Source organism: Drosophila novamexicana, unplaced genomic scaffold, assembly GCF_003285875.2.
Source record: "Drosophila novamexicana strain 15010-1031.04,08,12 unplaced genomic scaffold, DnovRS2.1 tig00000008-arrow-pilon, whole genome shotgun sequence".
Taxonomy (NCBI): domain Eukaryota; kingdom Metazoa; phylum Arthropoda; class Insecta; order Diptera; family Drosophilidae; genus Drosophila; species Drosophila novamexicana.
Window position 1 is genome coordinate 2,896,968 of NW_020824765.1, and position 17,966 is coordinate 2,914,933.

A 17,966-nucleotide genomic window follows, 5' to 3' on the forward strand; every position below is an offset into this window, starting at 1 on the left:
ATTTTTATGTTATTAACCAGTAAATGATAAAGTCCATTCGAAAATTTCAGATTTTGTGATTTTAACATCGGCGAATTAGTTTTGACATTATCAAATCCATTGTTTGGCGAAATAATATGCTGCGTATGCAAATGCATTTGTTGTTATCGATAACTTTATTTTTATGCTTACCAAAGTTATAGTTGAGCTACCGATAACACTAAGTGTCGATTCCACTGCCAAATCCGGCAATGACTTGTGTATTCTATTTAGTAAGACCTATAAACGCATGACGCGTTATTTCGTAGCTTATTAACAGCTATAGCTAACGAGTGTTACTATGAGAATAATCCGCTTTTCATTCCAATATAAGTTTCTTAGGAACTCTGGGCGGTTTCTGCGCAGATGAAAAATAATTTAGCCGTTCGTAAGCAAAGCAATTTGACAGTTAGCATTTCAAAATATATATAATTTTTTTTTATTACTGAATATACGGTTAGTTCTAAAAGGATATACAATAATGTACGCATTAGAACCTAATATTCTCTATACTGAATTGCATTTAATAAGTATTTATATTTAAGCAAGCTCTTTTATTTGCAATTTGATCATGTCTGTATGTCTGTTACCTGAATTTTGAACGTGGTCTCCACGAGCCCGCCCAAATCGATGAAAATGCTAGCACGATAAAAATGCTGGAACGATGAAATGTAGAACTAAACAAATTTTGTAGTTGAAATGCCACGATTCCCTCAAAGGCTTTAGGAGTAGCGGATAATTTGGAAATACCTCTGTAGTTTTCAACATCAGATTTATTTTCTTAACGATTCACGATCGAATATTTTTTCCATATTGTCGGAAAAGATGAAATGTTTAATTTTTAATATTATTACTTAGGGAGTCTTAAGGCCACTGTGTTGCCTTCCTTATTATTCCTTATTTCTGCAAAAAGACAAGACAATATAAGCTCTGAACGCCTAGGGTAGCAAGTCGATATATAGCTTTGGTAGGAGACGAGGTGTTACCTCGGTGGGCAAGTTCTGCCATTCACATGGTGGTCAGCCACTGAGACTGTTGCTGAGCTCTCTCTCCGGGCGGTGACTCATTAAACAACAATGCCAGGGTGGTTTCAACTTCTTGTGAAGGGGACTAAGCTCCGGCAGAGTATTGTTTGGGCAGCGACAAGTACACGACGAGGTGCAGCGGGGAATCGCAGGACCAGGGGAGCTCAGCTTGCGCGGTTCGGGTAGTCACTCTAGGTGGCGGATCTTCAAATTACGGCGAAAGGACAGCTTTAACTTTTGGTAAAGGAGCATAGGGTCCGGCATAGGTTGGCTTGGGCGGCAACGGGTTCCCAGCGAGGTACACCAATGGGCGACGTATGGCTGTTTCATCAACAAGTGACGATTGCCGGGCGGTCACGCCGGCGGGCAGCTCTACAAACAACGTGGCCCGGACAACTTCCTCGGAAGCAGTATTTGGTCCGGGACTAGGTTGTTTGGGCGGTAGCGTACTCACGGCTAGGTGCACCAGTAAATCGCCAGTCATTGACGCAGCGGCAACGGGATTTACATCCCGTTTCGCCATTTTCTGAAACGGCGCATCGGTCATGTAATGGGTCGATACAAAGTCTTGTCTACGAATCAAAAGCCTTTGTTGCTCAATTTTCGGAAGACTGATATATTTTTTTCCGACGCCTACTACAACCCCTCATCCTTTACCTCACCAAAAACGTTTTTGCGCAAGCCATTTTTCCCTTTGTTGCTCTAAATTTATAAAAAGTTATTGGATTGGAGTGTATCCAAAATAAACCATTATTAAAATAAACACAATATCATTAAATATATGCAAAAATATTTATTTTATATTAATACAAAATTTTAAACATTAAAATCTAATAAAATTATTTGCACAAAAACTTTTATTAATTTATTTTATACCATTCCAAATCATCAGGTTTGTGGGAAGACGGTGTGTTAATGACAGTTTGGGTATCATTAAAAATATTGCTGCAAATATTATCCCCAATCTGAAAAAAAATACATGTTATATAAGTAGTGCGTTAACTATAACTATCGCTAGTCACAAGAAAAAATATTTTGTGAAACTTATAAATTAACTTATTTTAAAACAAGTATTTGCAATATTTACCTGAAGAGACGATACTAAATTATCAGGACAGTCTAGCACGTTAAGACCAGATTCTAAAAAAGAAATAATACATAAACAAGCAATTATTTTATATAAATAAATGAAGGATGTACGTAAATTTTATTTTACTTTTATCCACAAGTATAACTGCAGTAGACGTGTAGTTATATTAAATATAATGAAGTAAAATGAAAACAAAGAATGATGATCTTCGGCACGGCGAGGATTAAATATAATTACAGACATTATGCATTTAAAACCGCGGGTTGCGGAAGCTATATAAGCCACAAGTTAAATTTGGTGACTAGCGCTTAAAACCTAAGACTCCAAAAGCAGGATTTCGATGACGATTTTTATCGATTGCTTGTTAACGGGACACGCTATCGGGTATCGGAAATAAACTCGTACTGCACGACACTTGGGCGACCTTTCTTCAAAATTTCAGTCTTTAGCTCATACGGTTTCTGACGAACGGACGGGCACATGGACAGACAGACGGACATGACAAGATCGAATTGCTATTGATGCTCATCGATATATGTACTTAATGGTGTCGGAGATGCTTCTATTATACCCTCATTTAGCATTTTTAATGATTTAAGAGAAAAATGCGTGAAAAGCTTGTTAAAAGGAATACACTTTAATACTTACGTATTCTAGGATCATTCCATGAAGTCGTTCGATCAATATGGTTTATAAAATAAATATCTCCAGACTCAGTAACAGCTTGTTCCCAACCATCGGGTAGTGGGCCAATATGGGTAGATATGCTCGGGGCGCTAGTTTGCTTTGAAGTTTGAATAACATCTGCATAAAAGGTAATGTAAAAATATGTTTGTAAATTTTTATTCATCGCAACCAATATTATATCTATCCGCCTTTGTCAAAATTTTCTACCCTCATAACTCGGTCTAATCTCATTCGTAGTTTGTCTCTTTGTTTATACCCGCTAATATTAATATAAATTACTTTACTTTTTTAATAAGCTTTTTTTGCTTTATTTCTATTTATTGTATATTCTACACCTTCCTTTATAGCTCTAAAAAAAGCCACAGACAAAATTAACCGTGAAAAGAGGCATAGCTGGCCGGACGGGCAAATAAAATATGTACAACGTAACGGTGATCCTATAAGAATATTTGTATACTAATTAGGGTTTTAGCATTTAATTTGTATATTCTATTCAGATAAAAGATAAATATGCCCTTTGTTCAGGACTGATCTTATATGGTGAAGAACTACACCAATCACAAGATGTCTCTGCTCTAGTCGCAAAGGGCTACAGCTTGCTTCCAATATCCAAATCTATGAAGGAGGTTCTGTTAGCTTTGCCTCCACTATGATGCGCAATCGATTATGTCGTTCGGTTGTGTTGATTAGTTTTTTTATTTATTTATCATATTTAGGTACTTTAATGAAAAAGTTTAAAGGGACTTTGTTGCTCTATGTGCATCGTGAATTTATAAAATTTTCCGGATCATTAACAATGTATTGTTAACTTAATTAGTATTGAACTTACACAGCGTTTACAATTTTCTTTTTTGTTGGATTTCTTAGTTTTCTGATTAATTTTAGCAGTCAGGGGGACAAGCTGAAGAAAGATAAACGCGTCGCCCAAAAAGGGGGGTGTGCGCGGTTGTTACATACTTTCATCCTTACTCAAGCGACAAAAGCTTATGTTATTCTATTTATATAATTACGTGAATAAGCGTACCAGCTGGTTTCCGATCGGACATAGCTCGTTGTTGCTGTTGACGAAACTGAATTCTTGGATCTTCCCATTGTGTTGTTTTTGTGGTGTGGCTGTAATAGGAAAAATGAATTAATTTGGTTATATTAAAATTAAGATTAAAAGTAGGTAAATTGTTTATTTTTTCAATTTGAAACAAAAAAACAAAACGACTAAATCTTTGTTTCCGGTTGATTGTTCCTAGAGCACTCATATAATATTGATATGGTATGACAGATGTGTTTAGAGAATAGTTAAGTACGTAATCAAAGAGTGTGGCTAATGCACATATTCTTGTAAGGTCGTTCCTATGGCAGCGAATAACATAAGTGTACGAATCGGCAGACTCCTATATATGTGCCCTTTACAAAAGACCTCCATACGTTCAAATTTCACGTCTCTAGCTCTTATAGGTTCTGAGATCCTTGCGTTTAAACGGACGGACAGACAAACGCACATGGCTAGATCGACTCGGCTATTGATGCTGATCAAGAATATATATATGTTATGGGGCAGGAGAACTTCAAGAGTGAGCAGATTATGTAGCTATTTATTTAAAGAACCTCTCGGTTCCATGATGATAGACTTTGCTGCCGACTCTAACCAAAAACCAAACCAAAATCAAGTAAAAAAGGCTACATCAACTTTTTGTCTATTCAAAATATTAATTTATATATTAGCATCGGCTTAAAATATACAGATTTTCTGTCGAGAACCCAACCTCATTACGCAACAAATGTAAATTTTGGAATTTAGGCCAGCCATATCTAGTGCAATGAATTACAAAACAGCAAACATATGCAGATATACACGAGCATATAAAAACGGATGTTGAGAGCACATTTCATTATTGAGCAATTGACGATCTTTTGTAAAAGTCTAACTGCCTTCGTATTAATAAATATTAGTTTTGATATAAGCTAGTATGACATACTCCGAATTCTCTAGCTTTGATAGTTTCCAATAGAAAAACTCAACTTGTCTTCTTGACGAAGACTACATGCACTTTATGTGGTCGGAGTTGCTTTTATCTTTTAGATGCAGTTGCAATAGGCTTCTGATTGGGCCAAGCCTTATTTGCCAACAGATAAATGGTAAAAGTTTTTTATACTCAGTAGTTTGGGGACATGTGTCAAAACAAAAACTAAAGAAGATGCATTGTTGACTTTAGAAAATATATAGTTGATCACATTACTTACTTTAAATAGTAAATCTGCCCATCATTAGTTTTAGCTTGCTCCCAGCCAGGCGGTAGTGCACCTAATTGACTTTGTAGCTGAATTGGACTCACAACGTCATATGATCTTTGCTTTTTATGAATGGTCTGAGTAGATAATGGAGTCTCCGGTCCTTGTCCCATGCACGTATTTATTACATCTAAATCAATATTATTTGCCGTACTGCTAGCGAAGTCCACATTATTATCCGGGTACGCAGGCCCCTGGTTGCTATTTGCGGCCGATTCATTTCTAGAGCGAACATTATAGTTTTGCTGTAGGGAAGCTGGACTGCTCCGAGCGCGAAAATGATGTATTGTCAGACGACTGTGTGATGGCTGGTTTTGTGAGAGTGATGGCTGTATTTCTGGCTGGGCAGTCTTGTTGATATTGGTTTGTGAGCCATCGTATGTGGAATCGGCACTGTTTGCTCGCGAATGTAGGGGAGCTGGAGGATTGAAAAACGAATTCGGCAGTTTGCGCATACGAAAGGGTAGCTGCAAAGGAAGTTTTGCATCTCCGGGATTCAGTACACTATCGAATAGTGCTTGCAGGTTGTCATCGGAGTCTTGGTTTACTCGAACAACAAGATTAGTAGATAATTTAGTGGGAGACAGCATATCCTCATCGTCGATTTCTTTTTCGCTTATGTTGCTTTTATTGCTTAAAGACATTGTTAAAATATTTGTTTATGTACACAATACAGTCAAACAAAACCGAAGCAATAAATCGTCATAAATTTCATTCGTATTTTTATTACAACTAAGTCGTAAATCACTCCATTTTGTTTTTGATTTTTTTTACTTGTTCTATATGCAAACTTATTCCTATTGCATTGTTAAATTCCGTGCTTCCGTAAAACTTAAACAATGTTAATATACATATATGTATTCACGTACATATACCATACGCTAGAGAACTGCCAACATAACACATCAAATTATATAAAGGGTATCATTCAACACTTTTTTACTTAGAAAATATATCGATATTTCCGAACCGATATATTCGACACACTATTTTATATGCATAATTGGATATTAACATTTGCAACATATCTAGCTTTTTTCTGTGGGAAGACTGCAACCTTAAGTATTCGCTATAATGAATAAAAATGAATAAATAATCAATTTCGCAGTACAAAAATAATTTATGACACAGAAATGTCATATACACTTAACAATTTAAGAACTATGGTTGATGCGTTATTTAATGTGCTATTACAAAAACGTTGTTTTTTTTTTAAACCAAATTTTTGTGATATTTTGCCGTCGAAAATTTAGGAGAAGCAAAAACAAAGCCACTTTGCCGATAAATGTGTGTTTTGTTTCAACTTATCGATTATTTAAATCGGTTAGCAAGTGCAATAATTATGATTACATTGTAGACTTCCCTTAAAAAAAGGATAGAGCATCAAACTTTTTTAAAAGAATTCCCATATAAGAAAATATTAATTAATTTAATTTGCAGCGTCCAGCCACTAGTGAGGTTAAGACCCTTACAGTTTTTAGGCTGTGACATAGCATGATCAAAGATTGTTAAGGGCGTGCTTATTTCTCTCTGGGCTGCGCCGGCTGGCTTATTGGTTCTTAGGGGTAGTCCCGCACTTCACTCGCAGTGCGCAAATATTACTGACACTCATAAAATTAACACCTGTAGCAAACGGGCTGATACAACACTATAGCAGAAAGAAACTAAAAACTAAAACAAAAATAATACTAACTAATTATAATAATAAAAACGTTTTTCCTGGCTGATTGACTGACTGAATGACTGATTGGTGATCAACGCAAGCTGAACTGCAGTTATCCTATGCGATGCGAAATTCCATTCGCATGTGTACAAAAATCGCAAGATACGTCTGTATATTTGTTTTTATTATTTCAAGCGTGCGACAGGCAAGGCCGCGGTATGCCCACTATTCTAGACAAGTTAAAATTTCCCACCCCCATAACTCGGCCAAATCTCATCCGATTTAAACGAAACTTTGCCCATTGTTCATGGTTTGACCTGTAGATCAATTTGGCATTTAAATCTGACAACAATTTTCCTGGTCAAAATTCATGTTAAAATGATACCTTCAAAAATACTATACAGACATAGGTCAAAATTTTCCACTTCCATAACTCGGTCAAATCTCATCCGCTTTCCATGAGGCTTGGGTCTTTGTTCAAGTTTGGCCTTTTAGTACAGGATACACATAAATAGTAAAATATTCAACACGCAAATAACCGTATTTAAAGGCTAGAAACTTTATTTAAAATTATTTTTACATGCAAGTATGAAAATACATTTCACCACATATGTATCTTAAAATTATATTATAATTTCGGATTATACCATTTGATTCTATTGCGATACAATGGGGCTCTTTTTATCTATATCAGCTATATTAGCATTATTTTGCGGTCCAGATGCATTACCAGGACTAGCTGGAATATTGCCTGTCCGTTCCATACTCCACGGGTTTGAGCCTGATATCGGTGAATCTGCATGCCCAAAACCAGTATGATTGTCGTGTTCAACTGCATTGGTACCATCATATTGTGTATTTTCCAAACGAGTAATAAGCCTTTCATCTTCTTCGCCAAATTCGCCTCCCATTAATGTTGGCTCACCTACGACCATCACATCTTGGGAAGACAATGAAAAGCTGGGACCTGACGGCGACCTCTTTTGATTTGCCACAGGCGGGGTGTTTGCGTTGTTGGCACCTCCAGAATTTGAACCTTTTCTTTTACGTCGCTTGTTTGGTGGTCTTTGCGGGTCTTTTTTTCCCGGTGGCGCGACCATACGCTGCCATTTTTGAAATAGAGTTGTTTTTAGGCAATCACGCGGACTTAGTGCGTACGCTTTGTGGCGTGACATAAGTTCCTGCATTGGCTCAAGTATTACACATAATCGAAGGTAGTTTAAGGTTGAATTTGTTATTCCAGCCCTAGTAATATTCTTTGTTATTTGATCAAGCAGCATTGGATCAGGAGGTAGCGAAGTACCAATTACAGACCTCGGGATGAGTTCTCTATGTCCTTTTATAGTCATATGCCACGATTTGATTCTCATGTAGTCATCATACATAAACTCTAGAATAAGTCTTGCATCTGCACACACTTTTGTGAAAAATGGTTTGCCATGCTGAGTTATAATAGTGCACTGATCGCAATCTAATGTTATAGACGTATTGTGAAACGATTCCTTAGCATGCTTGAGCTGAAAATACAAATCAGAGACACCTCCTTCAAAAATGCTTCGAAAGAAACGTGGAACAAGTGTTCGGCCAATTGTATATCGCTTTGGTCCGTCTTCCAAGCAAAACAATATTGTTAATCTTGCGTCGTCCTCGAAAAACTCTGTTGTAAACGAATCCCACCAACAATTGTCGCTATCTTCATTTCGTTGCTGAAGGCGCTTGTTTAGCTCAAACACTCGATGCTCTGTATGACTGAAGTACGAGTTATGCCTCCTGAAGCCTTGATCAATTCTATCCATTTGCTGAGGGCCACCCATCATAGGATGGTTTCCGCCATGACCAAATGGTGATGCCGGTGGCATCGGATTAAACTGGCTTCCCACTCCGAAAACTGTTGGGGAGGAAAAGTGACCCGCTTGTCCGCTGTTAAATGGAGTACCTGAACTTGCTGGTCGGCTGAATTGACCCAAACCGGAAGACGGTGATCCAAATGGCCCCCCAACTGGTCCATTGAAATTGCCTGATGTTGAGGATTGTGAATAGTTTCCCTGTATATTTTGGGATGCAACACCCACTGGACCAGGGGTTGACGAGCCAGAGGGGGCTGGCGATGAAGTATATTGGGGAGTATTTGATCCGGGTTGATTAGTATTTTGAAACACTAAAGATTGATTACCGGCAGGGGAAGATTGGCCAGCATTTGGATATGGGTTCCCACTCGCAGTGTATGGTAGTCCTCCTTGGGGAAATCCACTTTGATTGCTGGCGTCTGGATTTAGAGACGAAGAGTTCGTAGAAGGTAACATAGTGGAGCCTTCTGTTACGCTCTTCCAGTTTCCTTCGTCAATATTTGATTGAGAAGTCATCGTATTTCCAGTATTTAAACCTCTACGATTCATTTCTAATTCAGTAGCTTAAAACACATTCGCTTGGATCTGAAATAAGTTTAAATTAGAATAAACCAATAAAAAATTTAAGATAACTAGACTTGCTTACGCATGTCAATTTCTAGTGTTTAAGAACATGATATTTTGAAATTCTAAGCCGAATTTAACTATATATATTTTCTAATTTCTTTACGAAGAATATTGTCTACGTTTCGACAGTCTCTAGGGTCGACTTTAAATTTTAAACCAATAACTTTAATAGATGAATCCTTAAACACTTGTAACTCACCTAAATAAAAATAAATATACATTAAACTGACAATTATGTATCTACTTTCCAAAATTAGAGTTCGGTTAGATAGGCATGTTATCGAGTAGACAATCGAATATTAACACTTAAGTGCATGAGCTCCTATAAAATGTGTACTCAGTCACAGTATCGTCGTTTTTTCTACAAAAGAGTGAATATTGCATTAGTTGGATGTACACATATTCAGTATTAATATCAATATACAATATAAACCCTTAGATAAGTAACGCCAATACATTTCAATGCAACGCAAACTTTGTAGCCCTTTTATTTCGCTATTTAAGCGACTCGACTTAGTCGATACCAATGATACATTTTGTAGGCAACTTAAATAGTAAACTAGATTTATTACAAAGCGCACCTTGTGCAATAACTATCTTCAGAAAATAGCGGTCGTATGCTAGGAAGAAATCCTTGTATCATCGAATGGCGTGCAATCACCTATGATTGTATGCGTGAATTACACATGCATAAGTACAACAAAATATGTTTATGTTTGGTTATTCACTGCATTTAGTTTCTCAATTTGCAAAAATTAAGGAGCGTAGTAGCATTTTGCTGTAAGGCGTTACTCCTGCTTAGGTTTTATTGTCTTTGGTAACACTAAATATAACCATATTCTATTTTAACCCAGCCAATACAAGAATCACACACTCCGCTTCAACTCATTTACTCAGAAAATTTACAGAAGGAGTATTAGGAGAATTACAGCAAGATACATCTTATCTGGGAGCTTCTCTAGCATGTTTAAATGCATCTAAATTGGTTCTGCGAAGTCTAGTCCAGCTCGTTGCAAGGGGTAGACACGATCTCGCACTCGGCCTTCTGATAGCGGTCCCATTAAGTGATTGCCCAACTGATTCACATGGAACTACGAGCCAATTTCCAGCCATTTCGTGTGCAGTTAGGTCAGACTGATGATGCGTTGTAATTTGACTCTACCTTCTATCAATCCTGTATATTGCTATTGCATTTCAGCCTGAGTGAAATTTAAACATGTTCTAATTTGTTATCGATGTGGAATCATGCGCAGTCAGAGTATTAAAGTAGTGTAATCTTTTTTGATTTAGGGATCACCGAACAATTGTCTGGCCAAGCAGCCACAGAAGATTTTAAACAAAACTAAGGCAAGCGATTTGTCAGCACAAAGCACAATAATATTAATTTTATAAATATTAATAAAGCAAGTGTTAGTATAAGAAGGTTCAAAGACAATCAATCCTAACTAAATATGTAAGTTTACCTAGGCTTTGTAAGCTTACCTAAAAGCATTAATTCTAAAAACAAAGTTTTAATTATTAATCTTAAATGTTTACGTTTAATAAATTCGTTTTATTTAGCCTTATATTTATACCTTTTTCTGTGATTGCAATCCTTACGTGTTCATCCTGACAACATAAAGCTCGATGGAAGCAACTGGCATATATATCTAGGTATTTTTTTTGCCGAAATGGCTTTCATTTATTCAGCGTCATCAGCTCAGCGGCCCCAAACGCAACCATAGTTAAGTGAAAGGTGTGATGGTTGGGAGAGCCATCTCCTATTATGGGGTGTGCAAATTATAGATGTTCACGTCAAATATGACTCATCAACATGGCAATGCACCGATTCATACTGCCAGGATGCTAAAGTTAGGGATTCCATGTCAATTTATTGCAGTGGCCGCCTTAGTCACCCGACATAAATATATTAGAAAAAGTTTGGGGATGGCTGCTTCCTTGCTATATTAAAAATTTGTGCAAGGCGCTTTCCAATCGAATGGGGCAATACTTAAAAAAGGAGGAGGAGGAGTCCCATTATTAAATGTTTTGCAAAATCTGTAAATTACTGAACATAAAAAGAGCGCAGTGTATAAATAATAAGAGTGCTCTAGTCGCACTCTCGCGCGCACACCTTTTTCTACGCATTTTACTGCAATAACCCATTCTTATACATTAGATACTTGATCTAGTATTACCATTCTAGAGCCTAAATTTCATTGGTCTCTGGCTTTAATAGGTTCTGTTATCGGCGCGGTTCTGTTTGCTGACGCATAAATGAATTTTAACTATATATTTTGGGTGCTGAGAATGACTCGGTTATTTTTTACTTTTTTAATTTTTACTTTAACTTAGAAATTTATTAAAATATCAAGTTATATTTTAAGGACAAATGTTATAAGACTCTATTTCAAATGGTTTATCTAATATTAAGCATGGGCCCTAAACTGTTCACGCGCAGTCTATTCACATAGCTCGCATTTACCGGAATGTATAAAATGTTCAGCGCCCCGGCGTTTTGGTGTTTCAACTAAAAGTAAAATTAGTATTTACGCTTTGACTAGAGAGGCGCAATTAAGTTCAAAGATAAAATCACAGTTTTGGTAGCCGAAATGTAAGCATATAATTTCATAGTATTATTGTTATAACATTAGTTTTGGGTAAAATTATTTTGGAGGACTTTCAACGTAAACAGTTGTATTATCTACACCAAGGAATTGGGTTATACTTAATGCAGATAACAGTTTCATCTGGCCCTGATAGAGGACATCGGCAATAATCTTTTCGGCATATATAGCTTGGGCATTTTCCATTGATCGCAACTTATGAGCAATTATCTTTCCAAAGTTTGTGAAATGATCATCCAGCTGATTATCTGAATTTTTGAGGGCTAGCGAAAGCAGCCGGTCAAGATCTATGTTGGAAATGTCTGCCCTGCATTTTCCCGACTGCATCTCATTGTCGCACGAAACCTGCGATGACACGGATGATGATCGTTTTCTGCTGTTTTTGATGTATTTATGGCGCGTGATCACGCGTTTATCGCGATTTGACTCTGCTGCGTGTACGGTTGAGTTTATTTTGTCGTTTGAAGTGTTGGTTATGGAAGTATTAAACGATTTCCTTCTTTCCGACATATTATGGTTTTCGGGTGGCAGTATTACCTCAACTTCCTTAATTGATGCCTGGTTGTTGGAATTGACGTTTTGGATACTGACAATTGGATCAACTTCTGCTTCATCAAATATATTGGCACAGAAATCATTTGCGCTGTTGCTGTTGCTGGGCGACAATTTGTTTTCGTTCTTAGATTGTTTGGACAAGCTCTCAGCATCAGAATACTCATCGCACGCTTCAGGCTGCACAACTGTAGTATCTATATTATGTTTTAAGGGTAGGGCATGGGATTCATCCCGTTTTAACTTCTTTTCTGGGATTTCCTCATCTTTTAGAAACATAAGTGACTCAAAATATCTTCGCTTTGGACAATACGGTTCATATTTTTCCCCCTTTTTTTTAACTTCGTTATACTTTCGAAGCTGGTGACGAAATGCACACCGAAGATTGTTAATTTTTTGTTTAGTCCTTTCAACATTATATAGCTCTCCATGTTTAGTCGCCACAGCAATTAATTTGATATACGCTTCTTGTCGTTTTGTTCGATTTCTAAAGTCTGTTGAATCGGCTTTCCACAAGCACGGATTATTCTTGTACTCTTCTATGAAATCGTCAATAAAATCCATGTTTGTTTGTAAATCGGACAATGATCAATAATTGACAAACAACATCACGGATCACATAAATTAAGAACTGAATTTTACAAAATGCAAGCGACGAAATATTGAAGTGTTATTATAATTTGACAATAACTGTGTTGTAAATGACCAAAAAGTGTAGTTAACTTTAACATATACAATGCAGATTAGCGTCAATAGTGGTACACTGGAAACAGAAATTTTTCAAAGTTGAGAACGAAAATAATGGCGAAAACTCTAAAAATATGGAATGAGGGCTAATTTTTTGCCGATAAAACTAATTTTGTCAGTTTACATGATATATTTACATGATATATTTATCTATGTATTCGCATATATTTGCTGTGTACTGGGCTTAGTTCGGTAGAAAATCAATGTACTTTAAGCCGATGCCAATATAATTTTCTTAAATTCAATCATTTTTTTTATCTGTCAGCGGCCAAGCCCCAAAATCCATATTTGATTACAAATTAATTTGTATGTTATAATAAATTAATTTAATTGCTTATTGTAATTTAATCGTTTAATCAATTAGGAAATATATAATTAATAATTCGGGGTAATCCACCCGGTCAGAAAAATAACACAATTAATTTCTGCGACACCAAAGGCCTATAATTGGGCTCGTTTAAGAGCCATCGAAAATGACATGATTGGTTTCGACCCTGAATTTTCTGTCAGAAACGACAGCACTATGGAGTTGATCACGAAGCCGAGCTGGTCAGCATTGCACGTGAACTAACCGTAAATTGCATAGCAAGGGGTAAGGAATACGCTGAAGAAAATAGCATACAGCACTGCAAATATTTAGGCTCAGCTGATGGAATTTCTTCGAAATTAAAATAATGAATATTATAAGTATACACATAAAAATATTAAAATAATAAATAACCATTGTTTTTAACATTACTTACAAAGGCTACCATATTGAAAGATGCTATTTGTTGCCTATGTGTACAGCAGTTTCACATCTTCAATAAGTTTCATTCGTTCGCCGAAAATGTTATCGGTGTGAGCTGACAATAAGTAGTACCGTATTTAGCCACTCTCAGAATTCGTGAATCGATTGAAAAGAAGTTTGATGATCTATCGATAGTATCAGTGGATTAAAATATCGGTATCGGTAGTTGTTCTGGAGTCGAGCTCTAACAAGTCAGAATGATTTTAATGGTGTCCCACCTCTAGTGCATCGTATGCAAGAAAAGACAACCAATTAATATTTAAGAACATATGTTTTACAAAAGGGTGATACTTTTTGTTTAATTATAATTATAATAACGTTAATCATACGTTCATGTCGAAATGGCAATATCAGTTTGTTATTCCGTGTTATTACTTTGGAATATTATAACTGCGTATGGACTTGTGGATCAGCAATCAGTCACGTATCCAGTAAATGAAAAGGATTATGGCAAACATGTCAGTGGTTCGTTTCCATTCCTCATGCCATCGGTTTCTCCACAAACTGTAAGATATACAATTTTAATATATATGTGATTGCATGGAAGCATATGAATTATGCGTATTCAATATATGTATGTATGTAGTATGTATGCAGACTCTTCAACATATGGACCATTGACGTATTGCTCTGAGCACTTTTTCTTATTGTAAAAACAGTAAGAATATTAAGATGGGGCAGCTAAACAAAAAAGGGAGAGTAGTTTTGATCCTGGTTCCTTGCTCACTTGTTCAGAGGCCCGAACCAAAGCAAAGTCGATGGCGCCCTTTTTATACCCCGAACCCATTGCAAAGTTGTATAAAGGGTATATCGTTTTTTGTCAATGAATGTAACACAGAAGAAAGCATTTCGGACCCCATATATTCTTTATCAACAACAACACCCGAGTCGATCTAGCCATATGCGTCCGTCCGTGTATTGGACGGACACGTCGATCTCAAAACCTGTATGTCCAGAGCTTGAAATTTGTTATTTTTAACGTGTGCTCCCGCAGTTCTAGTTTGTTTCAAATTCTTTCGATTTAAATAGCTAGACTCACCCAGTTTGACATGTTGCTTCCATAATAATGTATACCGATCAAGTATCTTTCATTTTATAGGGCGTGTTTGCGGCAGCAAGCGCAAATTGCTAGAATTTCTTTACATATGTCCACAGATACATTCACGCGATTTTTCTAAATTTGCTTGGAAACAAGGCAAGTTATCGATGATATTAAAAACACGAATGGCGCGGACAATAGGAGGATATTCTTTCAAAATTTCAAGTCTCAGAGCGTCGCGTTTAAAGAAACGGACAGATAGACTAACATATCCTGACTTGGTTGTTGATGCTGGCAAACAACAAATATGTATTATGGGGTCAGAGATTTTAATATACATTTAAACAACACCATTATAGATTTTTTTTTACCAATTTTCATAGGGTCCAGGGTATATACATTGGAAACCTATCGCCTTACAAGATTTTGAAAGAAGATATGTGCACATATTATTGTATTATATTATATTATTTTATATTGATTTAGTGAAAAATATATTTAAATTGTTATATTTTAGCCGGATTTGTACTTGTGCACTCCCATCAAAGTTGATCCAACAACATCGTACTATATTGGTACGTGAAAATTAAGAAATTTAGACTGTTTTGTGTATTTTTAATCAAAATATGTTTAAGAACAGTTGGCTACAAACCAAACGCAACCATGAATACTGCTCATCATATGTTGCTTTATGGATGCGGTGAACCAGGAACAACTAAACTTACCTGGTAAGTTATTTAGAACACTCAAATGCCATACTATTATATTAATATAATATAAAAAATATAAGATATCTGAATGCTTAAGGCTACACCTCTAACAAGTCGCTTCTTGTGATCTTGCACTATTATAGTGCTGTTTTTATAAATACATGTGGAATACGTAGGGAAAATGCATTCCTCCAAGCTTTCTCTGTGCATAATGCGATTCACGTTTTAGCGATTTTGGAAGTTCCACTCGGAAAAAATCTGTTTAACTCTTGAAACTCTGCACACCCGACGCCTAGAGTAAGCATTCAGCAATTAACTGGAGGGGGTCTTACATGAATACCCCCCATAGCACAGTTTTCTGACATTGTATTTTATTTGGTTCATATAACAATTCAACTATTTTTAAAAACTATACTTGTTTGTTTACAAAACTTTTGAACCAACAATTTATTCACAGGAACTGTGGAGAAATGACGAAATCAGCAGATGAGGATACAGGAAGTCCCTGCGGTGCCCAGTCACATTCTCAGGTTAGTTTTTTAAAATTTTTAAAAATTGCTTGCTCAGAGCCGGGAACTGCCACTTTTGAATAATGAATCCTACATCCGTTGGGATCTGAAATGAAACAGACAGCTGCAGTATTAGATTTGCTTTTTTAAACGATATATACACCCTTGAATTCTCTTCATTAGATTTTATATGCTTGGGCAAGAGATGCACCAAAATTGGATTTACCTTCGGGTGTAGGATTTAAAGTCGGCAAGAATTCACCGACAAAATATTTGGTCTTACAAGTGCATTACGCTCATGTTGGTAAATTCAAAGGTATGATAATAGATTATATATATTATTTCCTTAAAAATTATATTTTTGCTTCCTTTAGACGGATCTACCGATGATTCTGGTATATTTTTGCAGTATACTGAAAAACCGTAAGTTATTTATTTCTACAACTGTATTTCATCTTATTCTGTGTTGAATTATTTTACAGACTTACAAAGCTAGCCGGTACCTTACTTTTGGGTACTGATGGAGTAATTCCTCCAATGAAGACAGAACATATGGAGGCCGCCTGTGAGATAACTGAAAATAAAACGATTCATCCCTTTGCTTATCGCACTCATACACATGGGTTAGGAAAAGTTGTTTCTGGATATAGGGTTCGATCCAATGCTCATGGAGTTCAAGAGTGGACGCTACTTGGAAAGAGGGATCCACTTACACCACAAATGTTTTATAACGTTGAAAACAACTCACCTATAGTAGCCGGTGATTATGTTGCTGCCAGGTGTACAATGAAAAGCACTCGTCAACGCACGACAGAAATTGGGTGAGACTATTTACACTTTTTACAAATTCCATTATTACAGGAATAATATGTGCTATAATAAGTATTTAAATTCAAGACTAAACAGTTGAGTTTAAACTCTGTTAAAGTTTTGACTAGGAGTAGCTACACCGATTTTGTCGATTACATATTATTATTATTACTTGCTAACAATTTTTATATGCTCAAATTTAGCGTACAATTTTAGTAGATACTTTTGTATTGTATAAGTTAGACTATGCAACGGAAATCAACTACGAGAAGATATTTTATTGTTATTAAAAAAGGTTTATTATCGTCATTAGTCATTTATTCACACGATAATCAAATAGATTATGAACACTAAGACGGGGAACGCTCATACATTTTAATGCGACGCAAAATGTATAGTCTTGCTTTTCATTTGGCTTTTCGCTATTTAAATGACACGCCAGCCGACTGGCTTTTTGCTCTCCAAAAGGCAGGCGAACGAATGACCGCTTTGCAAAATAAATTCAAAACTATCTAGGTTTTCCTAATAATGTATAATTTATTTATCTATTTAAAGCCCAACAAATGAAGACGAAATGTGTAATTTTTACCTAATGTACTACGTAGACGAAGGAGAACCACTCGATATGAAATATTGTTTTAGCCAAGGTCCTCCTAATTACTACTGGGCCAATCCAGACACCGGATTACATAACATTCCAAACCTAGAAGCAAGTACATTGTAAATCTCCAAAATTTTAGATAAACAAACAAGTGGAAATCTAATTATTTTGATTAATTTTAACGTTGTCTTTTGTTTATTACGTTGTGGTGTTGAACGTCATATTGTATAACACAAACTCGAATTATACTAACTTTTAGAATTCACTTTTAGCATTCATTTAAACATACAACCTACAATAATAAACAAGTGTATCTATATCAAGCCTTTTATATTTTCTTTTGCTTTTATTTTATAAAT

General features: G+C 36.1%; 4 protein-coding genes across 7 annotated transcripts; 1 reads left to right on the top strand and 3 right to left on the bottom strand.

Annotated features, from left to right (window-relative positions):
* Positions 1-1,868: 1,868 nt before the first annotated feature.
* On the bottom strand, positions 1,869-5,989 carry LOC115771556 (transcriptional coactivator yorkie). 2 transcript variants are annotated; one of them, XM_030717305.1, is made up of 5 exons: positions 5,059-5,979; positions 3,845-3,933; positions 2,782-2,937; positions 2,131-2,183; positions 1,869-2,008 (listed from the first exon to the last, which is right to left on the bottom strand). In XM_030717305.1, the coding sequence occupies exons 1-5, from the start codon at positions 5,748-5,750 to the stop codon at positions 1,904-1,906; spliced, it is 1,095 nt and encodes a 364-aa protein (XP_030573165.1). In that variant the 5' UTR covers positions 5,751-5,979; the 3' UTR covers positions 1,869-1,903. The 2 variants fall into 2 exon arrangements, 1 of the variants encoding a protein (XP_030573165.1); XR_004018963.1 differs by lacking the exons at positions 1,869-2,008; positions 2,131-2,183 and adding an exon at positions 3,650-3,721 and having other exon boundaries at positions 2,858-2,937; positions 5,059-5,989.
* Positions 5,990-7,340: 1,351 nt separating this feature from the next.
* Positions 7,341-9,459, bottom strand: LOC115771537 (LIM domain-binding protein 2). Of its 3 annotated transcripts, XM_030717294.1 has the most exons (3): positions 9,263-9,370; positions 8,943-9,201; positions 7,341-8,870 (listed from the first exon to the last, which is right to left on the bottom strand). In XM_030717294.1, the coding sequence occupies exons 2-3, from the start codon at positions 9,163-9,165 to the stop codon at positions 7,426-7,428; spliced, it is 1,668 nt and encodes a 555-aa protein (XP_030573154.1). In that variant the 5' UTR covers positions 9,166-9,201; positions 9,263-9,370; the 3' UTR covers positions 7,341-7,425. The 3 variants fall into 3 exon arrangements, with proteins under 3 accessions (XP_030573154.1, XP_030573144.1, XP_030573138.1); XM_030717284.1 differs by lacking the exon at positions 9,263-9,370 and adding an exon at positions 9,443-9,459 and having other exon boundaries at positions 7,341-9,201; XM_030717278.1 differs by having other exon boundaries at positions 7,341-9,201.
* A 2,360-nt stretch (positions 9,460-11,819) lies between these two features.
* Positions 11,820-13,085, bottom strand: LOC115771824. The gene has a single exon (XM_030717706.1). The coding sequence runs from the start codon at positions 12,963-12,965 to the stop codon at positions 11,889-11,891; it is 1,077 nt and encodes a 358-aa protein (XP_030573566.1). The 5' UTR covers positions 12,966-13,085; the 3' UTR covers positions 11,820-11,888.
* A 1,074-nt stretch (positions 13,086-14,159) lies between these two features.
* LOC115760532 (peptidylglycine alpha-hydroxylating monooxygenase) lies at positions 14,160-17,902 on the top strand. Its single transcript, XM_030701915.1, has 8 exons — positions 14,160-14,444; positions 15,495-15,552; positions 15,618-15,705; positions 16,145-16,217; positions 16,380-16,512; positions 16,571-16,619; positions 16,679-17,017; positions 17,562-17,902. The coding sequence occupies exons 1-8, from the start codon at positions 14,280-14,282 to the stop codon at positions 17,728-17,730; spliced, it is 1,074 nt and encodes a 357-aa protein (XP_030557775.1). The 5' UTR covers positions 14,160-14,279; the 3' UTR covers positions 17,731-17,902.
* Positions 17,903-17,966: the final 64 nt, after the last annotated feature.

What these genes read in the sequence shown, in the direction of transcription:
- LOC115771556 (XM_030717305.1), bottom strand. Translation starts at nt 5,750, where the DNA reads ATGTCTTTAAGCAATAAAAGCAACATAAGCGAAAAAGAAATCGACGAT. An exon ending in GGGCAGATTTACTATTTAAA is followed by an intron (nt 3,934 to 5,058) that starts GTAAGTAATGTG and finishes TTCCTATTACAG; the next exon opens with CCACACCACAAAAACAACAC. An exon ending in ATGGAATGATCCTAGAATAC is followed by an intron (nt 2,184 to 2,781) that starts GTAAGTATTAAA and finishes TTTCTTTTTTAG; the next exon opens with AATCTGGTCTTAACGTGCTA.
- LOC115771537 (XM_030717284.1), bottom strand. Translation starts at nt 9,165, where the DNA reads ATGAATCGTAGAGGTTTAAATACTGGAAATACGATGACTTCTCAATCA.
- LOC115771824 (XM_030717706.1), bottom strand. Translation starts at nt 12,965, where the DNA reads ATGGATTTTATTGACGATTTCATAGAAGAGTACAAGAATAATCCGTGC.
- LOC115760532 (XM_030701915.1), top strand. Translation starts at nt 14,280, where the DNA reads ATGGCAATATCAGTTTGTTATTCCGTGTTATTACTTTGGAATATTATA. An exon ending in AACAACATCGTACTATATTG is followed by an intron (nt 15,553 to 15,617) that starts GTACGTGAAAAT and finishes GTTTAAGAACAG; the next exon opens with TTGGCTACAAACCAAACGCA. An exon ending in TTGCAGTATACTGAAAAACC is followed by an intron (nt 16,620 to 16,678) that starts GTAAGTTATTTA and finishes ATTATTTTACAG; the next exon opens with ACTTACAAAGCTAGCCGGTA.